This window comes from Callospermophilus lateralis, chromosome 14 (assembly GCF_048772815.1).
Source record: "Callospermophilus lateralis isolate mCalLat2 chromosome 14, mCalLat2.hap1, whole genome shotgun sequence".
NCBI lineage: Eukaryota > Metazoa > Chordata > Mammalia > Rodentia > Sciuridae > Callospermophilus > Callospermophilus lateralis.
In genome coordinates, this window is record NC_135318.1 from 25,592,957 (window position 1) to 25,613,386 (window position 20,430).

General features: G+C 38.2%; 1 protein-coding gene across 4 annotated transcripts in view; it reads left to right on the plus strand.

Annotated features, from left to right (window-relative positions):
* The window catches only part of Rasgrp3 (RAS guanyl releasing protein 3), a 102,782-nt gene that overhangs the window by 50,321 nt on the left and 32,031 nt on the right, over window positions 1-20,430 (plus strand). For all 4 annotated transcript variants that reach the window (XM_076834011.2, XM_076834010.2, XM_076834013.2 and 1 more), the window contains exons 2-8: window positions 10,479-10,612; window positions 12,231-12,428; window positions 13,429-13,531; window positions 16,391-16,453; window positions 16,972-17,103; window positions 18,347-18,494; window positions 19,985-20,158. In XM_076834011.2, coding sequence (XP_076690126.2) covers window positions 12,359-12,428; window positions 13,429-13,531; window positions 16,391-16,453; window positions 16,972-17,103; window positions 18,347-18,494; window positions 19,985-20,158 — 690 coding nt within the window. In that variant the 5' untranslated portion in view covers window positions 10,479-10,612; window positions 12,231-12,358. The remainder of the gene's footprint in view (window positions 1-10,478; window positions 10,613-12,230; window positions 12,429-13,428; window positions 13,532-16,390; window positions 16,454-16,971; window positions 17,104-18,346; window positions 18,495-19,984; window positions 20,159-20,430) is intronic.

Here is a 20,430-nt window from a genome sequence, read left to right on the forward strand (position 1 = left end):
AAGCAATTTAGTGAGACCCTGTCTCGAAATATAAAAAAGGCTGGGGATGTGGCTCAATGGTTAAGCATCCCTAGGTTCAATCCCTGGTACCAAAAAAAAAAAAAAAAAAAAAAGTACTATGTGACAGTTAATAAGCACTTTATTAACTTATTTAATTGTCATAACACCACTACCACATACATGCTGTTACTACCCTATTATTTAGATAAAGACCCAGAGACAGGACAGATTGAATAACTTGCCCAAGCCCACAAGCCAGAAAGAATGAGCTCTAGAGTCCGTTTTCTAACCATTGAGTTTTACTCATAAAAGAGCGCATTTTCCATGTGGGGGATGTAAAGCCTACACAGACCCACAGAGAAGGGCTCCATTGGATTCTATCACATGGACTTCCACAGGTTTGTTCTGATGCTCTCTGTAGTCCCTCTCTCTACTCCAAAATGCTTTTGCATGGAAAAGTTAACAAATATATACTTTACTCTTGGTTTTAAGACCTCACCATCCTCTGAGTATTCCTGCTCCTCCATGCCTTTCTCCTTTTCAAGGTCATTTTCTCTGTGGGTACTACTTTCCTTCCTATCTGTGCTCAGTGTAACTCCTGCTTCAAGTCACAGCTTAGCCTGGTGAGTCTCCTGACTTTTAATGGATCATAACTTCTATTCACAGTGTCCCCCTCTCTAAATCCTAAGTGCTCTCAGATCACAGTACGTACCTGATACATACTTGGATTTCCACTGTGGTGTTAATCACTATGTCTGGCATAGAAATACATGTGTATTAAACGTGAGAAAATGACTGGAAGAAGAATTCAGTATATTTTTATTCTATGTAACACTAAAAATTTGGAAGCATGTCTTGAAATTCCATTATGGGTATGTTACTATGAAAAGAATAAATTAACTCAACAAGCAAAAGTAAAAGTTCAAGACAAGAATAAGACTAGAAAAGACAATTAGAGAAGACACCAGTTTAAAGTTTGAAGACCATGCTGGAAGAATAAGATGGCAGAGAAAGGTAACCATATAAAGATATCAGAGACACTTCTGAATTGGGGAGGGGGCCTCAAAAAACACAGTTTTGTTCTTAAGATCTACTGCGGAGACACAACCATTCTGTATCAGAAATCGTGCAAAGAATGAAGGAAGTCAGTACACTGGTATAAAGTCTGTGGAAGAGTTCAGGAGGGAGAATTCTTAAAAGTGAGGATGTGTTGCCAAGCAGACATGTTGTGGGGGGACATTAACAAAAAAGTTAAAAAAAATACCAATCAAGAGGACTATGAACAAGAAGTTATTTTTCACAGCAATATAAAACATGGTGGAGTAAAGAGGATGAGGGTTGGGTGGACATGAAATGAGCAGCCGTTGATGAAAGACTTTGTATGCCATAGAATATTGAGATTCAGAGAAGATGATGGGGAATGGTGCAAAAATTTTGAGTAGGGAAGTTTGGTGAGCAATCTGACCATGGGGAAAGATTGATCTGGCTTCAGTGAGGAGACACAAAGGGGAGGTGAGAGTCTATCTAGAAGCCTGATAAATACACCATTGCTGCAGGCAGGGGAAAAGCAAGACCTTGTCTTCCTCTACTCACACTTTAGTAAATTACAACTCAACAGTTCTTTTGCTTCTTATGTAACCTCCACACAAAATCCTTATTCTCACTTCTGGGTCACGTCTAACTCTTTGACAGCTTGTTCATGAAACGTTGTCTTCCTCTCTCTTTCTCCCTTTCTCCTTCTCTGTCTCTCTAAATCAAAAACACCCACCAGAATCTAGCCTATAGGAGTTGCACAATTTCTGAAGGCTAATTTGGAATGCTAAGGAACCAGTGGTTACCAACCTCTAAAATTTTTGAGATTCCCAAAGTTCTTTGCAGCAGATTGACAGATCTCTACAGACTTCCTTGTTTCCCACATGTAAATATGCTAATAATATGTTTATAATATTGCTCTAATGGGGAGAAGTAGAGTCTGAATTCCAAATAATTACTTTACAAAGTTAGTTTGGAACATTTCACAATTTTAGGACTTCCTTTTTCTCTTCTCATTATGATTTATGCTCTTTAAACCTTTTTTCAAATGAATGATTTTGTTCCAAAGAGGAAGGCAAGTAACTTGATTTATCTCATGTTAGAGATGATATTAGTGAGCCTGATAGAAGTTAAATGGGATTAGACAAAGGGAAATGAAAGGAAGGGAGGGGGGAGAGGAAACAGGAAAGACAGTGGAATGAATCTGACTTAACTTTGCTACGTACATATATAAATACACCACAGTGAATCTCCACATCATGTACAACCACAAGACTGGGATCCTAATTAGAATAAGATGTTCTCCATGTTTGTATAAATATGTCAAAATATACTATATTGCCATGTAAAGCTAAAAAGAACAAATTTTTAAAATCCTAAAAAAAAAAAAAGTAGTTAAATGGGAACTGAGATGCTACAGAATGTTCACATCTTCTTTTGTGTAGGTATGTGCTGCGATTTCTTTTTAGGCAATTAGTTATGTCTTAGATGTGAGGGCGAGAGACATCACTGCCTCCGGGGTAAAGGAAGAAACATTTACTATATAAGAAACATCTGGAATAAAAAAGAGAATGACAAAGTCATTAAGTGGAGCCTTCTAATTATGGGCTTCAAGCTGTGTAAATTTAATTGGGAGCACAGAAATAATCTTAAAAACACATTTTTTTTTTGGTTCCTATACTTTACTTTTAATTGGTTCCAATAAAAAGTCTAGTTCCAAATCCCTGATTCAGAAGTAATTTTAAACTGAGACTTTACCATTCCATAAAAGAATAGTATAAACACATGGATTTCTAAATAGGAATAAAGTGTTTTCACTTAGATGAAAACAGAGTATGGTGTCAGTTGGAAAAGAGAAATTCATATTACATCTTCAGGGGGGTGTGTTTCTATGAATACAAAGTCGGTGTCAAAGTAATCCAAGTTTATCTTTTACTAGGCCTGGTGGTACATGCTTGTAATCCCAGCTTCTGGGGAGGTTGAGGCCAGAGGATGGCAAGTTTGAGGCAACGGAGTGAGATCCTGTCTCAAAATAAAAAATAAAAAGGCTAAGGATGTAACTCAGTGGTTAACCCTGAGTTCAGTCCTGGTACCCCCCTCCACCATACCCACACATGTAAGAAGAGAAGAAGGGAAGAACTTTACCTTTTAAACTTATCACTGTCAATAGTGAAACAATTGACAATAAAATTAATAATAATAATAGTAAGGTACTGTGCACCCCTATGTTTTTGTAATGCTTTCACTTATTTGTGCCCTGCTTTAAATTTAAAGAGAGTTCAGAACTCACTGCATCCCTACCTGATCCCAGTTCTTTTACTCTGACATCAGCTTTTGTTTTTAAAAATCTTATGTATGGTTGTCTTATATGTGTTCTTATTCCTTTCTTATATGATGATAATAATTTTGGGGAGGAGGGGTTGAACCCAGGGGCACTTCATGGCTGAGCCACATCTCCAACCTTTTTTAAAATTATTTTTGATTTTGAGACAGATCTCACTAAGTTGCTTAGGGCCTTGCTAAACTGCTGGGGGCTGGCTTTGAACTTGCAATCCTCTTGCCTCCGCCTCCCAAGCCTCCAGGATTACAGGTGTGTACCACTACACCTGGCTAATGATAAATTTCTTGATAGCAGGTTGCTCATATCTGTTCTATCTTCAATTCTGAAATCATGCTCAGATATTTCCAACCACCTTGCTGCCTGATACCATTGAACTTAGCCTGTATTTTCTATTGTAGTTTCATGATCCATGAAACTTAATGTCCTGGAAGTCTTCCTAGCTTTGTAGGTTGAATTTGCTCCCATTTCTGTGCTGCCATGGCACCCTGAGTATCTGTTTCTGTCACTGGACTGGGCTCAGTGGTTTATGAGAACTGGTTTATAATCTTTCTTCTGCTCAAGGTTGTGGGCTCCTGAGAATGGACTTTTTACATATCCAACCACAGCACAGTGCTTAATGATTAATAAGAAATGTTGGCATTTTTGTTAATTAAACTAAAGCCTCTCTCTGAAGAGGGCAGTGTTTTATTATGTAAATGCCCCTTGATGCTTGTTAGGTAGCAACTTAGAACTCAGGTTTTAAAATTCTTTCCTGGTGTTTTCAGAGACAGGCAGCTATACGCCAACATGGGGTGATGACAGACAGACATTTTGTACTCTAGGCTGTTGCTTCTGTCCATGTCCTCCAGATTTTTACAGACTTTCTGTGTGATGTCTTTATTCTCTTGGGGCCTCCTTCATGTGACTTCTATCCTCAGAGATTATCATCTGGCCCCAGTGGGAGGATCCATAAGCACTTTACATAGTCATGAAAGTATGTAAAACATCTTCTTGTTCATGGTGGGTACATTAAGGCAGAGCAAGTGAGTACTAGTGTCAAGTACTGAACAGAAGTCAATAACCAGTGCAAAATTCATTTCAAAAGTCTTTGTTGCATATTTTGGAAACATTTAAGTACCAAGATTTTGCTGTATTTTGTTTGTTACTGGTTGATGGGGTGGGGCGTGGCCTCCCCCAAATTCTTTGGGTAAAAAACTCAACATAGTGACTGGCACAGAGATCACTCAAAAAGACTCTAGCCTCCTCTTTCTCCTCCTCCTTCTCCTCCTCCACCTCCTCCTCCTTCATCATCATCATGAAATTCACTCTGTAATAAACAAATCAAGGGAATAAGGGAATGTGGCTTTATTTCTGGGGACTTGAGACCAGAGTTTTCCAGAGCATCAGGGCCACAGATAGTTTTCTTGTGAGTACAATATTGGCATCTTCAGAAAAGGAAAATACTGATTTTTTTTTTCAATTTAAAAAAAAATTTTCTAATTAGTGAAAACACTGATTTTTAAGAAGATATTTTCCCAGAGTCTAAAATCTTAATTTCTGAGTGGGGGGGGGAGCCTAGTTCTTGGTCTTCTTCGAGGATATTATTTGCTATTTGAACATTGGGTTGTCATAGTAAGTCGTAACCCTTCACTGTGGTTGAATGTGTCCATCTGGAAGCCATCTGACTGCAAGTGTCTTGAATGTGTATATATTGCTTCTCTCTCATGCTCAGTTCCAGCCAAATGCTGGGAAAGAACTCCCATGATTGGACTTCAGAATTTGACAGTATTTATTGCTAGAGCTTCTTTAAGATGCTCACTCCTCATTCAACTTATGTCAGGTGGCTGTAAATAAGTTAGTTTGTTTGCCAATGTTAAATGCCAGTGACCAAGAAAAAATAAAGTACCACTAAATCTTGTTATTTGATTGTTACCAAAATGCAAAGAAGCCTTGTGGGATGAGCTCTGAGCTGCTTACTGACTTCCAGTCAGTAAGAAGGCCCTGAATTGCTAAGCTTGCTGTGATAATGAAGGTTATTCATTTTCAGACAATAGGGCCAGTAATCGAATGCTTAGGAGCAATGTGCAGGGAATAGCAAACATGTATTCTAGACAATGCCTAGGAATTGATCTAAGAAGCAAGCTTTAACAACAACTAAAATTGTTCTGGGTAGCAGAAAAAAATATAAAATTTGGGAGTCAGTATTGGCTTTGCAACTTAACTAGAAACATGGTATTAGACAAATAATTCAATCTCTGGAGGTCTCAATTTCCTTATCTGTGAAGTGAGGATAATAATACTTAGCTTTCAGGGTGTATAGGATTAAACATTGTATGGGCAATTTCCCCAACATTGTGTCTTTCCCATTACATTGCCAACAACACTTGATATTTTTATATGCTATTAGTATTTTATTTTCTAAATCTCAGAACAGCATTTATTATTAGTACCCCATTAATTTAGTAAAAGCTCTTTTCATAGAAAAACAAGTGAACAAATAACAAAAATTTAGGACCCAGGATAATCTCATTATCATATTAAATAAGTCCATTAGAGGCAAGAATGGGGGGGGGAGGTACTTTCAGAGTTGAAAAATACAGCATTGTCCATAGTTTCTCTCTACTGTCATTATTAAATAAACTTTGGAGGGCAGGGGACATAGCTCAGTTGGTAGAGTGCTTGCCTTGCATACACAAGGCCCTGGGTTCAATCCCCAGCACCACAAAAAACCAACCAAACAAAAAACCTTTGGAGATATTGATCCACTAATCCATAAGTGGGTATGAAAATATGTATTCCACTCTTTGTGTCATCAGTCCTGTTCCATTTACAATGATTTAACCTTGCTGTAAGCACTGGCCCATTTTCTGTGTCATACTCTTCCAGTAGGTTTGTGATAGAAACAACTTTGACAGCAATGTGAATAAGACTTTGATGGAGCCCACTGGGCAGAGCAACTGATCAGAGGAAAGAGTAGAAATGGAAATTCAAAGAACCAAGGAGTGAAGTTGAAACCATTGACAATGAAAGTTAAAATGAAGACAAACCAATGCAGAAATAACTTAAAACTACCAAATGTGAAGAGTGAACTGGGGAAAAAAAAACCAGTGATGATATCGAGTAACTTACAAACTTTTACACATAACAGTAATGAGGTCATTGGAGAGTTTGAGTGGCGGTGGTGGGCAATTAAGGTAGCTAAGGTTAGAGTTGCCAGAATGAAATATCCTGCATCGAGTCAAAATGTAGAGAGAAATAATTTCCTTGTTTTTGCATTTCCAGTAGTTTCTTAACTTTCTCTTCACCATATCAGGCAAAGGTAGGTCAAATATGTTACAAATGTTAGCTGAGATCTACTGAGGACACTACCTAGCAGATGCCAGTCCTGCTTTGGTTCTAAGGCTCCCTTATAGAGAGCATGACCAAGACCATAGCCACAGGAACCCAGAAAAGACCTGACATACGAGTTGTTCCAGAAGATCTATCCAGCATAATTTTAGAAACATGACACAAGTGAATGATACAATAACCCAAAGAATAAGGAACACTGAACTTTCTCTCAAAATAAACTCCAGAAGAGAAACATCAGCCTTCTGTTCTTGTGGAAATCATCTCAGCACCTCTGTTTTTTTTTCCTTCCGTCCTTCTTCACAATGTCTCTTGAAAATTTTCTCCTGTTGATAAACCTCAGACCTGTATCTATTGTATTTTCCAATGAGATGACCTTATTTCTTTTCTAGGGTAAACAGAAGTCACCAGACAAGATCTTCCTTGACTTTTTGTCACCAGAATAACAAAGCTGCCTATGTTCCATTTTTTCCCCCTTTTCTGCTATTTGCATTCAAAGAGGTGGCCTCTCCTTTATTCAATTGTGTGAGTCCCTCGCTCCTTTCCTCATGGGAACAATTTATATGTATCAGCTTCTCATCGTCATGTCCTTGCAGCGTGCCTTTCTGTTAACTCTTAAACATACTCAAGTCTCAACTCCGAAGTCTCTAACGGGTATCCAGAAGTTAACTCAAAATGCTCCCCTGGATGTCTCAGACAATCTCTAATTCAACAAGGCACCCCCCAGGAACTTGCTTTCCTCCCCTCTTACAGACGCGGAGAAGCAGCAAGCAGCGCTTGGAGAGGAGAACTCCAACTTTATTTCACTCCGGCAGACCCAGAGCAGAACAAAAACTCCAAATTCTGAGCCCTGATCCACAGTTTCTCACAATATTTATAGGTGATTTGACATCATCTTAGACCCATCCTATTACTGGGGCTTTTTTCTCTTTTAAAAAAAATTCCTAACCTATGGCTGAAGGCCTTGTGCAAGGTCTCATTTCAAAAAGGAGTAGTCAGGTTCTTAGGGCAGTTATTTACAATCCAAAAGGTAGGGACCCATGGTTAATTAGGCTTCTTAGAGAAAGGCTTAGAGAGGGGAGCAGAACTGACTCCTTCCCCAGGCATTGGTTTCTTACCATACGTTTTTGTAATTTCATTTCACAAGCAGGTCTGGTTTAGCCATCACACCTCAATCTCAAGGGAATGGCACCAGAATCCAACCATCTAGCTAGAAAGTTTGGAATTCTCCTTCATTCTGCCCATTTCCAATAGTCTTTGAATTGGCAAACGTCATTGGATCTATCTTCGAAGTACATTCTGTAACAACCCACTTTTCTTCATCTCCATTGCTACGTGGTGATTCAGACAATCATCATTTCTGGCTTGGATGGTTGTAACTGACCACTAACTAGTTCCAAGTCTTCAGTGTAGGATTTTTATTTTTTATGTATTTATTTTTTTGTTTTTGTTTTATACTACAATCTCTTGTCTGTGCCTCAGCTGAAGGAATCCTTAAAAACAAACAAACAAAAAATCTAGAATGGATCCTGCCCCTTTCCTAAGGAACTAACTCACTTCTAAATCAATGGTTTCCCATTGCCCTCAGATAAAGCTAGGGCTCCTCCATAGTCTATCCTACTGTTCATAACTACTGTCTCTTCCTGTGTCACATCCAACCCTTTAGTCAACTGTCTTTCAGTTGGTCTTCATTGCCATCTTTGCCTAGTCAAAACTCCTCTGGCTCCTGGGATAAATTAGTGCCCCTCCAGACTTGCTCTGTGTTTCATAGGATATTTTATTGTAGTTATTTCTCTAATTCTTTGCTATAGAATAAAAGCAACAACTGTGTCTGTCTTGGTCAACTACCTATCCTCCCCTTCACCTGACCCACAACACCTTCTAGCAGCCAACCTAGTACCTCCTTAGCATCTGGTGTCTAATACACCCCCAGTAAATATTTTTCAGATAAATTATCATTCAAAGTTTTAATATCCTTCCTATTACTGAATTCAAAACATAAAGGCTTATAATAATTACTTGTTTTCACAAAAACACTTAGAGTAACTTCTTTGTCTCCATATGAAGGTCACATGAAATCTGACATAAATGTGGTTGTTTATACATAAAGATGATATCTGCTGTGGGGAGAGAAGCATCTTCAAGGGTTTCTGTTTTTGTGTTTTGTTTTGTTTCTGGGAATAAAGATAAAATACTAGAGACAAAACAATCCTAAATCCTAATGTGGCCAACATCATTCTGAGACTTCTTGATACTTTTTAGACATAATATTTTACCCTATAAACCGTACAGTCCTAGAACCAGGAGAAACCTTGATTGTCCTGTTGGCCTGGTTTTTAGGCACCATCTGAGAGGTTAACCTACACCCTCGCTGACAGTATTTACTCAACTTTGGCTCGAGAACTTTCAGGAATGGGAGTCCCTTGTTGATGAGGCCACCTGCCCACTACAAAATGCTCCAGTGCCACAGTTTCTTTCTTCTTCAATTTCCTTTCCTTTCTTTAAATGAACATCTCTCTTCCTGTCCCTTCTATAATCGGTTCTTTATTTCAACTTAAGTCCTCAACTTGAAGGGCTTTAAATATTTGAAGGGAGGATGGAGCACAGGCAAGGGGAGACACCTTCCCGGACCACCTAGTATTTTGCAGGCCCCGTGGTGGGTGCCCTTTCTATTACCTTACTGACCCTTTAAACAGTCTCACGAAGCAAGTGGCATTGATGGCAGTTTACTCGGCTTTGAGTGAAACTTTCTCCTTGTGGTTATCTAATGTTGAAACCTCGTTTTGTTGGTTTGTTTGCTTGTTTTTAATTGAAAGGTTCTTAGTCAAGAGCCTGGGTGCCAATTTATATCTGTTAATGGATTAGGTGCAAGGAATTGGCTGATCCCATTTATTATTTCAAAATTTGGGAGCGTGGTTCTCATTGTCCTGTAACCTTAGGAGAATTTTTTTTTTATGATAGAGAGTTCACAAGTCATAGTAATGAAAGTCTTTTTGCGACATGAACATATAATGGCCTTTGAATAATAGCCAGCAAAGCCCTATGGCCCCTTTAAAGTGAGAACTTTTCCCTTAGAAATAATTCAAACTATCCACACTATAGCAAGTCCTAAACCATTGGGAGACTAAACAACCTGAACTAAAATAACATTGACATTTACGTTGAGATGATCAGGAGTGATTTAGGGTCAGAATTTGATGATTCTCATAACAAACTGCTCTAAGGATTTGCTAACATTCCAAAGTCAATGTTTGGAAATTCTTTTTTTTTTTTTTTAAGTAGACATTTTTTTTAAAGAGAGAGTGAGAGAGGAGAGAGAGAGAGAGAGAATTTTTTTAATATTTATTTTTTAGTTATCGGCGGACACAACATCTTTGTTTGTATGTGGTGCTGAGAATCAAACCCGGGCCGCACGCATGCCAGGCGAGCACGCTACCACTTGAGCCACATCCCCAGGCCCATTTGGAAATTCTTAATTGAGTAATCCACTGAGATAAGCATATTTCAACTACCATAGCATTTTATACTATATGAACAAAACTTAGTTTTGCCATATTTGTGGGTTTTAAAAGACTGAATTAAAAATTTTGTTTTTAAAAATCGCATTGCCAAATAACTGTTGAATATTTTCTGTTTTATTGGTTTTATGGGTGAAGTTTAAACAAAATCTTCAATATCACACATATCTTAAGGAGTACTTTGGGTAATGTTTTAACACAATGAAGATACTTTTGAATTTCCTTTATTTTATTTATTTATTTATTTTCTTTTTTTCCAGGTTTTCCCAAGTACTTAAAATCCAAATTGAACAAACCATTTGTGCCAACTGCTTCCTCAATGCACTTCCCAACCATGACAGCTCTCCTTAAACATCCTTTCAGACCTGAAAATCTACCTGTGTGAAAACAACAGGTCAGTATTTTTAAAAAACCTATTTTAAAGTATATAAGAAATACCCCTAATAAATAAATAAATATGCTTAGAAAAAAAATGTGCTATAATGTTAACAAAGAGTTATTTTTAGATGATGAGATTATAGGTAAATATCTCTTTTCCTCATTGTCCTATTTTAAATAATAAATGTACATTGCTTTGACAATAAAGAAGCTTTATCCCTGAAAAGGCAGTTGTAGACACAATAATGTCCACAGGTAAGAAATGTGATCTCAGGTAAATGTGCGACAACAGAATGCTGGGCAGAGACACAGATGCACCCCATGCCAGATGCACCTACTGATGCCAGAAGCAGATTGTAACCAGATAGCCAGGTCCACCTGGCTCTCCACGCACATTGGTTTCATTGCAGATCACAAATAGAACTCCAGAGTGACAGGTTTTTGGTACCAGTTTCTCTAACTCCTTGTGGGCAGTTCAACACCTTCCCAAACAGCTCAGAGGAATCATTTTAGTTTTGACCCTAAAAACCAGTGTGGTTAATCTAGGCTATTTCAAATAATGCATTTACTCCTCAGTGCATAAAAGGATAAAAAAAATGTCTGTACTTATGAACTAATCACACTTGTTAATTGTTTGACCTTGAATTTTAAGCATATGATGGAGCTTATGTTAGGGAAATCAGGGAACTGCTATCCAAAGTGTCCTGGAAGAAGTATTAAGTTCTTATTATGACTATAGACAGATCCTAGTAAACCTAAAAAGTGGGCAGGATTTTCTGTCCTAATGATATTTACTTAAAGCTGATTTAAATAAGTGAATTAAACTCAAATCTATGGCACCTCTAGTACTCACACAAATATACCTGTATTAAAAGATAAATTTGGGGCAATTTTTATTTTATGCATTTCTTTATCCATGAATTCAATCATACATTAACTTAGCAAATACTTCTTGGTAATCATGTATGTGAGAGACACAGTCTTAGGCATTCAGGAGAGCAATAGAGGACAAATGCACTAATTCCTGTGGTCACGGAGCTTATTTTCATAGTGCTAGGAGATTGAAAAAATAAACAAGTAAAATATATAGTATGTCAGATAATGATAAGTATTATGTAGAAAAATAAATCCAGGAAGGGAGGTAGGGCATGCCAACTGGGAGGTGGGCATGGGGAGAGGGGTGGTGGTGTTTAAATAGGGTAGTCAGGAAAGGCCTTACTGATAAGATAACTTTGTCAAGGGAGGTAAAAAGAATTCATTTACTTTAATAAACTCCTTTTACAAATCATTTGACCAGCAAAAGTAGGAGAGTATTGATTCAGTAGTCTTATTTTTATTGCACCCTTGAAATAACCCCATCTTTTATCCACAATAAAAATAAGACTACTGAATCAATACTCTCCTACTTTTGCTGATCTTTAATGGGAAACATCTATGGTCTCAAAGCACCACACAAGCTAAGGAACAGTTTTGCAGGCATTTTGCCCTCCTGGTGATTGGCATAATCTCAACCATTTTGATACATTTTGTGTAGAAAAATATACAGTTGATGGAAGTCATATTTTTTTTTCATGTGGGAAAAATAATGCTTTAGTGGGGACTGAACTCTAGTGCAATAATTTTCTCTTCTAAAGGTTTTCTTGAAGTACAACTAAGAACGGAGGCCACCACTAGGCACTGAGATCACTGATGGGCATGATTATGGACATGGTCCACCTGGTGCTGGAAATGTCTCCTAGTTTTTGACAAGAGCTAAATAACCATGGGGTCCAGCGGTCTTGGGAAAGCAGCAACATTAGACGAACTGCTGAGCACCTGCATAGAGATGTTTGGTAAAAGCCTCTTCTCTTTCTATCCTGTTTGTAGTTTGACACTGTTGCTTCTCTCAATTCAGGTGCAATCTCTGTACCTTGGTATTTAAGGCCTTATGGATCCACTCCAATCTGTTTCTCCACTTCCACTACCCTCTGCATTTCTTTCTCTTTTCTGTGCAAAGCTCATACTCTAGCCAAACTGTCCACTTAATGTTTCTGGAAAATTCCTTGCACCCCTTTCTATTTATGTGCCTTTATTCTATTCCTTTCCTTGAAATTCTGCTTCAAGGCTCACCTCAGTTTTCACTGAGATGTCCATCATACCATTTCTGACCATCCCTGTAAGAAATGCCTCTTGCTTCTTCCACTCTCCCATGCCCAGGGTAACTTTCTTATGGACATGTGATATACTGCTGGGATCCTTGCTTGGTGTGGGTCGCACAATCTATTGCACTCTATTTTTACTCATCTTACATCTCTTACTAAATTATACACTTTAAAGTTATATGCTTTTTATGCTGTTTTTGTTGTATCCACCCCAGCATTGGATTTTAAATAAATGGACAAATAAAATCATCCAAGAGGTTTTTTTTTTTTTTTTTTTTTTTAATGGGTTACAATGTAAGAGTTGGAGTTAAGCCAGAGCAGAGTTGCCAAAGTGCAGGATAATCAGTAAATTTTAATTTCAGATAGACAACATTTTTAACATTTTTAATTTTTAAGTCCTAAAATCATGCCTGAAACATATTTATCCAGAAAAAAAATTAATCCTTTTTTACCTTAAATTCAAATTTACCTGGGTGGCCTGTAGTTTTATTTACTAAATCTGTCAACTGTACTCAGACTAAGGATGAGACCCAGCCACCTTAACTTGCAAAGAAACACCAGCAAAAGTAAGTAGGAAAATATAATTTGGTCTGTGGGAAATTTTGACACTATTGTTTCTCTAGTGATATTAGAAAAAGAGAAGAGTAGCACCGTTATTTCCTCACACCTTATTTTATTTTATTTTTTACAGATGACAATGGAGAGCTGAATAATAGTTATTTGCCAAGAATAGTTCTACTGATGCACCGATGGTATTTATCTTCCACTGAATTGGCAGAAAGACTTCTCTGCATATATCTTTTCAACTACTGTGTAATTTTTACAGTCATAAATCAAGCTCTGTATTTAGATAGAGTGTCTATCCAAAGCCTGTAAATTAAGGTGAATAAACAGTCTTCAGTCAGTTATCCAGCTGTTTGGAGAATATATAGATGTCTAGACAAAACATCTGGAAGATGGACCAAATAGTTGACCATCCATCTGGATGTTTTGGCTCTACTTGAAAATAATCACTAAGATGTAAAATGAAACAAGAGCCACAGGCTGTGTTTCTAAATTGTCTTAAACATTTTGACTGTTAGTGCAATGAAAGGATATTCAGCACTGATTCAAGACCTAATTTATTCTTTCTACAATGGGAAAATAATGGGCATAGAGGACATAGCTGAGACATACAGAGATGCTAGCCGAAATAGTGGGCTCTGGTTCAGGCCCAAACATCAACTTGGTTTTCACATCTTCTCTTGCTGTCAAGACACAATGAACATTCTAGCACATTCATTGTAATGTATCGATTGATGCTAATTTTGGATTTTCTTTCACATAAAAATAAAAATATCCAAATAGGGCTGGGATTTTGCTCAGTGGTAGAGAGTGCTTGCCTAGCATGCTCAAAGCCCTAGGTTTGATCCGCAGCACTGAAAAAAAAAAGAAAAATCCACATAGTTGGAAGTCCCATTCTGTAATGCAAGCTTTTAGCGGCCCACCACTTCTGTAGGTAATGCAGTCCTGAAACGTGATTGAAAACCAAATGACTGATGATGCAGAGTCTCACATTTAGGAGGAGGTTTTGTTCCCTGAGATCTAACGCTTATTATGTGGTTTATAATGTGGTTCCTGCAGTCCCTCCTTCTTCAAGCCCAGGAGACCTTGCAGGTAGAAACCCTACTGGGCATGGGAAGTCTGAGGGGGAGAGGATCTGTTGAGTGTTATTAGGGGTTGCCAAGGCTGTGAGGGCCTAGTGGGGTGCCTTCTGCTCAGCTCAAGTCTCTCTGCCTTCTATTCATTCTCTACACCCTCCCACAACCTCAGAGCAGAAGGGGATATTAGGAGGATAAGGAGACTTTACATGAACCGTGGTCCTTGGAAGTGAGCAAGATCCTAATCTCCAATGGTCCAAGGGTTCCATGGGGCCCCTTGTTGAAGAGTAAGAAACAGGGAAAGATGAAGGGAATTGACTTCACCCAGGCCCACCCTCCTCATGATGCCAATATTGTCCAAAGAACATGCTCACAAAAAACATTTGTACCCTTAGTATGGCCACTACTATATGAAACTCAAATAAAAAGGGAGTAAGTAACTCAGGGGACTGAGGCAGGAGGATCACAAGTTCAAGGCCAGCCTGGGCAACTTAGTGAGACTTTGTCTCACAATGAGAAATAAAAGGGTTGGGGATGTAGCTCAGTGGAAAAGCACGCTGAGTTCAATCCCCAGTACCAGGAAAAGAAAAAGGAGAAGGAGAAAAAAAAGAAAGAAAGATATTTTAGCTTATTAAAATCTAATATGGGGGAAATTCACATTGAATAAAAGTTGAATCACGGGCAGTGTTCAACATTTCTTTAAATTTTCCTTCCATTAGATTCCTTGCTACTCCATATCCATTGTGCCTTTCATACAATAGGAGCTTAATAAATATATTTTTTAAAAGAGTACCAAGTTTGGTGTGGTATACATGCTGTAATCCAGTGACTTGAGAGACCAAGGCAGGAGGATTACAAGTTTGAGGCCAGCCTCAGAAGCTTAGCAAGACCCTATCTCAATATAAAAAAATAAAGAAGGGCTTGGGGTAAAGCTCAGTGGTAGAGTGCCCCTGGGTCCAATCCCTAGTACTAAAAAAAAAAAAAAATAGACTTAAGAATAAATAACACAATTTGCATACTATCACACCTGAAAACTACATTTTCAAACATTAAAGAAAGTAGAATGCTTATGTAAGGCACTAAATCAAATAAAAAAATCTTTTTGTAAAGATAAAGCTTCTATGTACTACCAATTTTAATTATGTATACTGGCAGTGCATTTGTAATATAGTTGGCAGTTATTAATTGGTAAATCCTTAGGCAGGTAAAAGTAATTTTATAAGTGATTTCCCCTCCAGACCAAAAAAATTCCCCAGAGCATTAACAAATCAAGTTTTAATTATTCAGTGTTGAAGTGGTCACAGCCTGTTTCTTTCCTCATTTGAGTGTCTATATACAAGTTGAGTATCATTTATCCAAAATGCTTATGACAAGAATACTTCACATTTTGGATTTTTACAATATTTGCATGCACATATGAGATGTCTTAAGGATGGGACCCAAGTTAAAACTCAAAATTCATACATGCTTCCTATACTCCTTATGCATATAACTTGAAAATAATTTTATATGATATTTTTAATAAACCTGCATTTTGACTGTGACCCCTCACATAAGGTCAAGTGTGGCATTTTATACTTATAGCATTGTCAGTGCTCAAAAAGTTTCAGAATCTGGACCATTTTCGATTTCAAACTTTTGGATTAGGGATGCCCAACCTAATCCAAGTGTCCCCCTTGTTGTTATGTGCTTTCATGTTTTGTTTTTTTTTTTTGGGTACCAGGGATTGAACCTAGCGATACTTAACCACCGAGTCACATCCCTGACCCTTTTTTTAACATTTTATTTTGAGACAGGCAGGGCTCACTGAGTTGCTTAGGGCCTTGCTAAGTTTGCTGAGGTGGCTTTGAACTTGTGATCCTCCTGCCTCAGCCTCCTGAGCTGCTGGGATTACAGGTATATGCCACCACAGCCAGCTCTCCTTCTTGTTAAGAATTCATATCAACTGATGAAACAACTGTAGGCGTATGCAAAGAAATCAAGGTGCGAGGACTTTTTCTTTAACTAGCTTACGTATCGTCATGCCAGTGGAGAAAGCTGCGATGAGTTTCGATTAAAGATCTGCTACTTCATGAGGTAAAGATGCTTACAAATTTAATTTCTTATAATTGTTAACAATTTCCTTTTCTCTAAGCAGTAGAGACCCAGGGTGACAATAGAATGTATTCAGGTCTCCCTTGGACTGACATTGTTAGAATTGGCCTTTCTCTGTTCTGGGGGGTAGAATTGACCTCGTGGACTAGTGCTTAGATAATAGTAGATATAGTTAGGAAATAAAACCAGTCTTGGAGCAAATGCAATTCTTTCTACTCACTCAGGCACACCTATTTCACCTGCGTGCTGTGAAGCAGGGGAAGGGTTTCCCTTCAGTTGTGGTTTCATAGTTGGAAAAAGGCTCAGGGTTAGCATGGAAGACCTTGGTTCTTGATTGAAGGAGGGTGCAGAAAGACTCAGCCTGATGACTGGGGATAGAAGATGGCTAAGTGGGAGTATGGTCCTGGATTCTGTCGGAAGCATAGGAAAATGGTACAATAACTTCCATAGAGGCCCAATTTGAAATCTTCCAGCTAGAAAAATAATTTTATGCCTTTCAGGTACTGGATTCTGAAGTTTCCTGCAGAGTTTAATTTGGATCTTGGTTTGATTCGTATGACTGAAGAGTTCCGAGAAGTAGCCAGTCAACTAGGATATGAAAAACACGTCAGCCTCATCGACATATCCAGCATGTAAGAACAGCTGGAGCGTCTTTCCCCCTTGCTAAATGCACCACACTTTGGGGAGGGAGTAGTGATCAAGTTCACTTGACTTGGATCCATGTGGTCCCAGAATTAAGGTTTGCTTCTGTGAGGACAGCCTTACTGTGGTGAACACAGATGTACTGGACACAACTTATTTCCCTAAGCTGAAATTTATTTGTAAAATGGGGTAGTGTCTTTTCTTGTGGGATTGTTATAAGCATCCAAAAAGTAGATGAGATAGTGTGTGAAAGCATTTGGCACAAAATAGATGTTCAGTACTCAGTTACTGAATCTGAATCTAGTAAATGTCTTTGGTGTCCTGTCTATTCAAAAGTGCCCCCTTCAGATCAGCAGTATCAGTATTGCCTGGGAGCTTATGAGAAACACAGAATCTTGGGCCCCGTCCTAAAACTGCTGAATTGGAATCTGCTAAGATCCCCAGTGACTCGTAGGCACATTCAAATTGGAGAAGCTCTATACCACACTGATTCTGAGGTTGGCCTGAGGTTATATTAATGTCGATCATAGTTGTGCCATGAACTACTTGGGTCAATTATTAGGAACTCGGTGCTAACTAGGCTTGTTTCGTATTGACCAGCTAACTTTGCACAGGGAAAACTAGTTGATGATCCCTAAGTATCTTGCAAATGCATGCTACTGTGTCTTAGGCATTTAGACTATATTCTCCGTTACCTGAAATATTCCTTAAAGAGAGATTCACAGTGAATGAATGATCCAGGAATCATGAGGGATATTTGTTTAAAATACATATTATTCGGGCTCATTCCTAGTAAGTTAGACTCTCTGGCTGTGAGGTCCAGGCCTCTATCTTTGTAACAAGTTTTTCAGATTATTTATATTATACCAAAATGTGAGAACCCATAGCTTCTGGTAGTTTCCATGTGTCTTGAATCACCATCTATCTATATGCTGATAAACTTCCAAATGTATAGACCTCTCTTTTATGACTCAGATTTTGCTTGGTCACAAGGAAAACCGAGTAAGAGATTCTGGATGGATCAGTGCAAACTTAGGCTGTCTGGAAAAACAAGTCAAAGTTTATGTTCTATTGGCAAGGGGTCAGTGGTTTTCTCTTTAAATACGAGGGACAGGGCGTATATTTTGCACAAGCTCCTGGACGCAGGCCAAGAGTTACAGTCAGTAGGTTAATAACTTCCATTGAGTGAAGCAGGTTTTCAGCACATTGACCAGGCTCGCTCTTCTTTTATAGTCCTTCCTATGACTGGATGAGAAGAGTCACACAGAGGAAAAAAGTATCCAAGAAGGGAAAAGCCTGTCTGCTGTTTGACCATCTGGAGCCCGTTGAATTGGCCGAGCACCTCACTTTTCTGGAGCATAAATCTTTTAGAAGGATCTCAGTAAGGAACTTGACATTTATTCTTCCAAGGATAATAACCACCATGCCAACTTTCCCAAGAGCTGAATTTTCATATTCTAAAGTGTTGGCAGCTTCTGTCACTGTGCTGTGCTGGAAAAGTGCCCTTAATTCACAGGAACAATCCCTTTTAGCCGAAGATAAATATTATCCTGTCTTTATTTTATGGCTCAGGAGCTGTATTTCTGTCGCTATTTTCAATGTCTCCTTTCACAGGATTAAAGTGTGATTTTTCTAAATACTGTGGAGATTTAACCATTTGAGGTCTATTTAGCGCCACTGACTTCTCTCAAGTATTTGCATTTTGTTAGGACTGTCATTTTTTTTGGGGGGGGAATATTTAGGTTGGGATTTTTATGAATGCCTAATTAAGGGTATAGAGTAAAAATAGGATTTGTAGGTTTTGAAGAGAATCTCAATATCAACCTGCTTCTTTCCCAGAGTTGAAGATTCTTAATTACACTTTTCTTTCCTATGCATCTTGTTAGGGCTTCCTTTCTCCTCTTTTCTTCCTCCTTTCTTTCTGTGGTCTCTTCTTCTCTGCCTTCTCCATGCAGTCTCTGATAATATTTCCACACTGGTTCACAATCAGCCAGGTGCTTTGCTGATAGAGCATCAGGTTCTGGGGAAGCCACCCCTCCTCCTTTTTCAAGGACCCAGGGAGTGAATTACATTATTTCTTGCAAGAAGACCATCTTGATTGTAAACATCAATTTCCAAAAGACTGATTTTTTTTTTTCACCAAGTAATCCAGAGAGAAATATGATTCCCCGCAGGCAGGCCATGGGAGGAGATCCTTTGCACTGTTTTTATGGTAGAAGGCTCATACATATTTAATGACATCCATGCTAACCTTCTGGGTATATGTCTATTTTACTAAAAAGCTGCCTTATTTCAATTGATATGTTTTCTTTTTCTCTCACTTTTTCTTGAAACAACTTTACAAAGTGATTCTGATATATTTATGGCCATTTCCTGTTCTTTTCTGCATACCATTGGATCTTAAACTTGCTTGATCATTGGACTTATTGGTAGTGTGTTAAAAAATGGAGTTTCTTCATTTCTTCCTATAGAGATACTGATCATGTATGTCTTGGATGTTCCCAGGAACCAGACTATTGGCAAATGACCCAGTTTAGATCTTATGATTTAGTAAATAGGGACTTTCTGGAATATGACTTTGAGTCGTGTCCCCTCCTTTGCCCTACCCCACAAGCATGTGATGTGTAGTAAAGTGTTTGAGTGTGTATGGGAATGGGGTTTGAAATACAGCAAAATAACCTGTTAAAGGTACAGATATATTCAAACTTATAGGATGCCATTCTAAATGTGAAATGAAAGAAACCATTATGATGTTATGGAAAAAATATCTTAGACCTTCTATGCAATATTCAAAATTTCCAATTTTGCAAAAGCTTCTTTATACTTCAAAATCTTAGTACTTCAAAATCTCCAAATCTTCTTTTATTATAGTTCACTGATTACCAAAGTTATGTCATCCATGGCTGCCTGGAGAATAATCCAACCTTGGAGAGATCTATTGCTTTATTTAATGGAATATCTAAGTGGGTCCAGTTGATGGTTCTTAGCAAACCAACCCCCCAGCAAAGAGCAGAAGTCATCACAAAGTTTATCAATGTTGCAAAGGTATGTCCAATAATCCTGCTGGAGTACTTAGATTCTAGACGATTGTTCACTCTATTGAGAAAGTCATTGAGGAAATTCAGTGTTCATATTATAAGGGCATTGAACAATTAAGCTACTCAGAGATATCTGATGAAAGAAAGCATACTTCTCTCATGTAAGAAGATTTTTTTAAAAAGCAATACTGGGTTGGGGCTGTGTCTCAGAGGTAGAGCACTCGCTTGACACATGCGTGAAGCACTGGGTTTGATCCTCAGCACCTCATAAAAATAAAA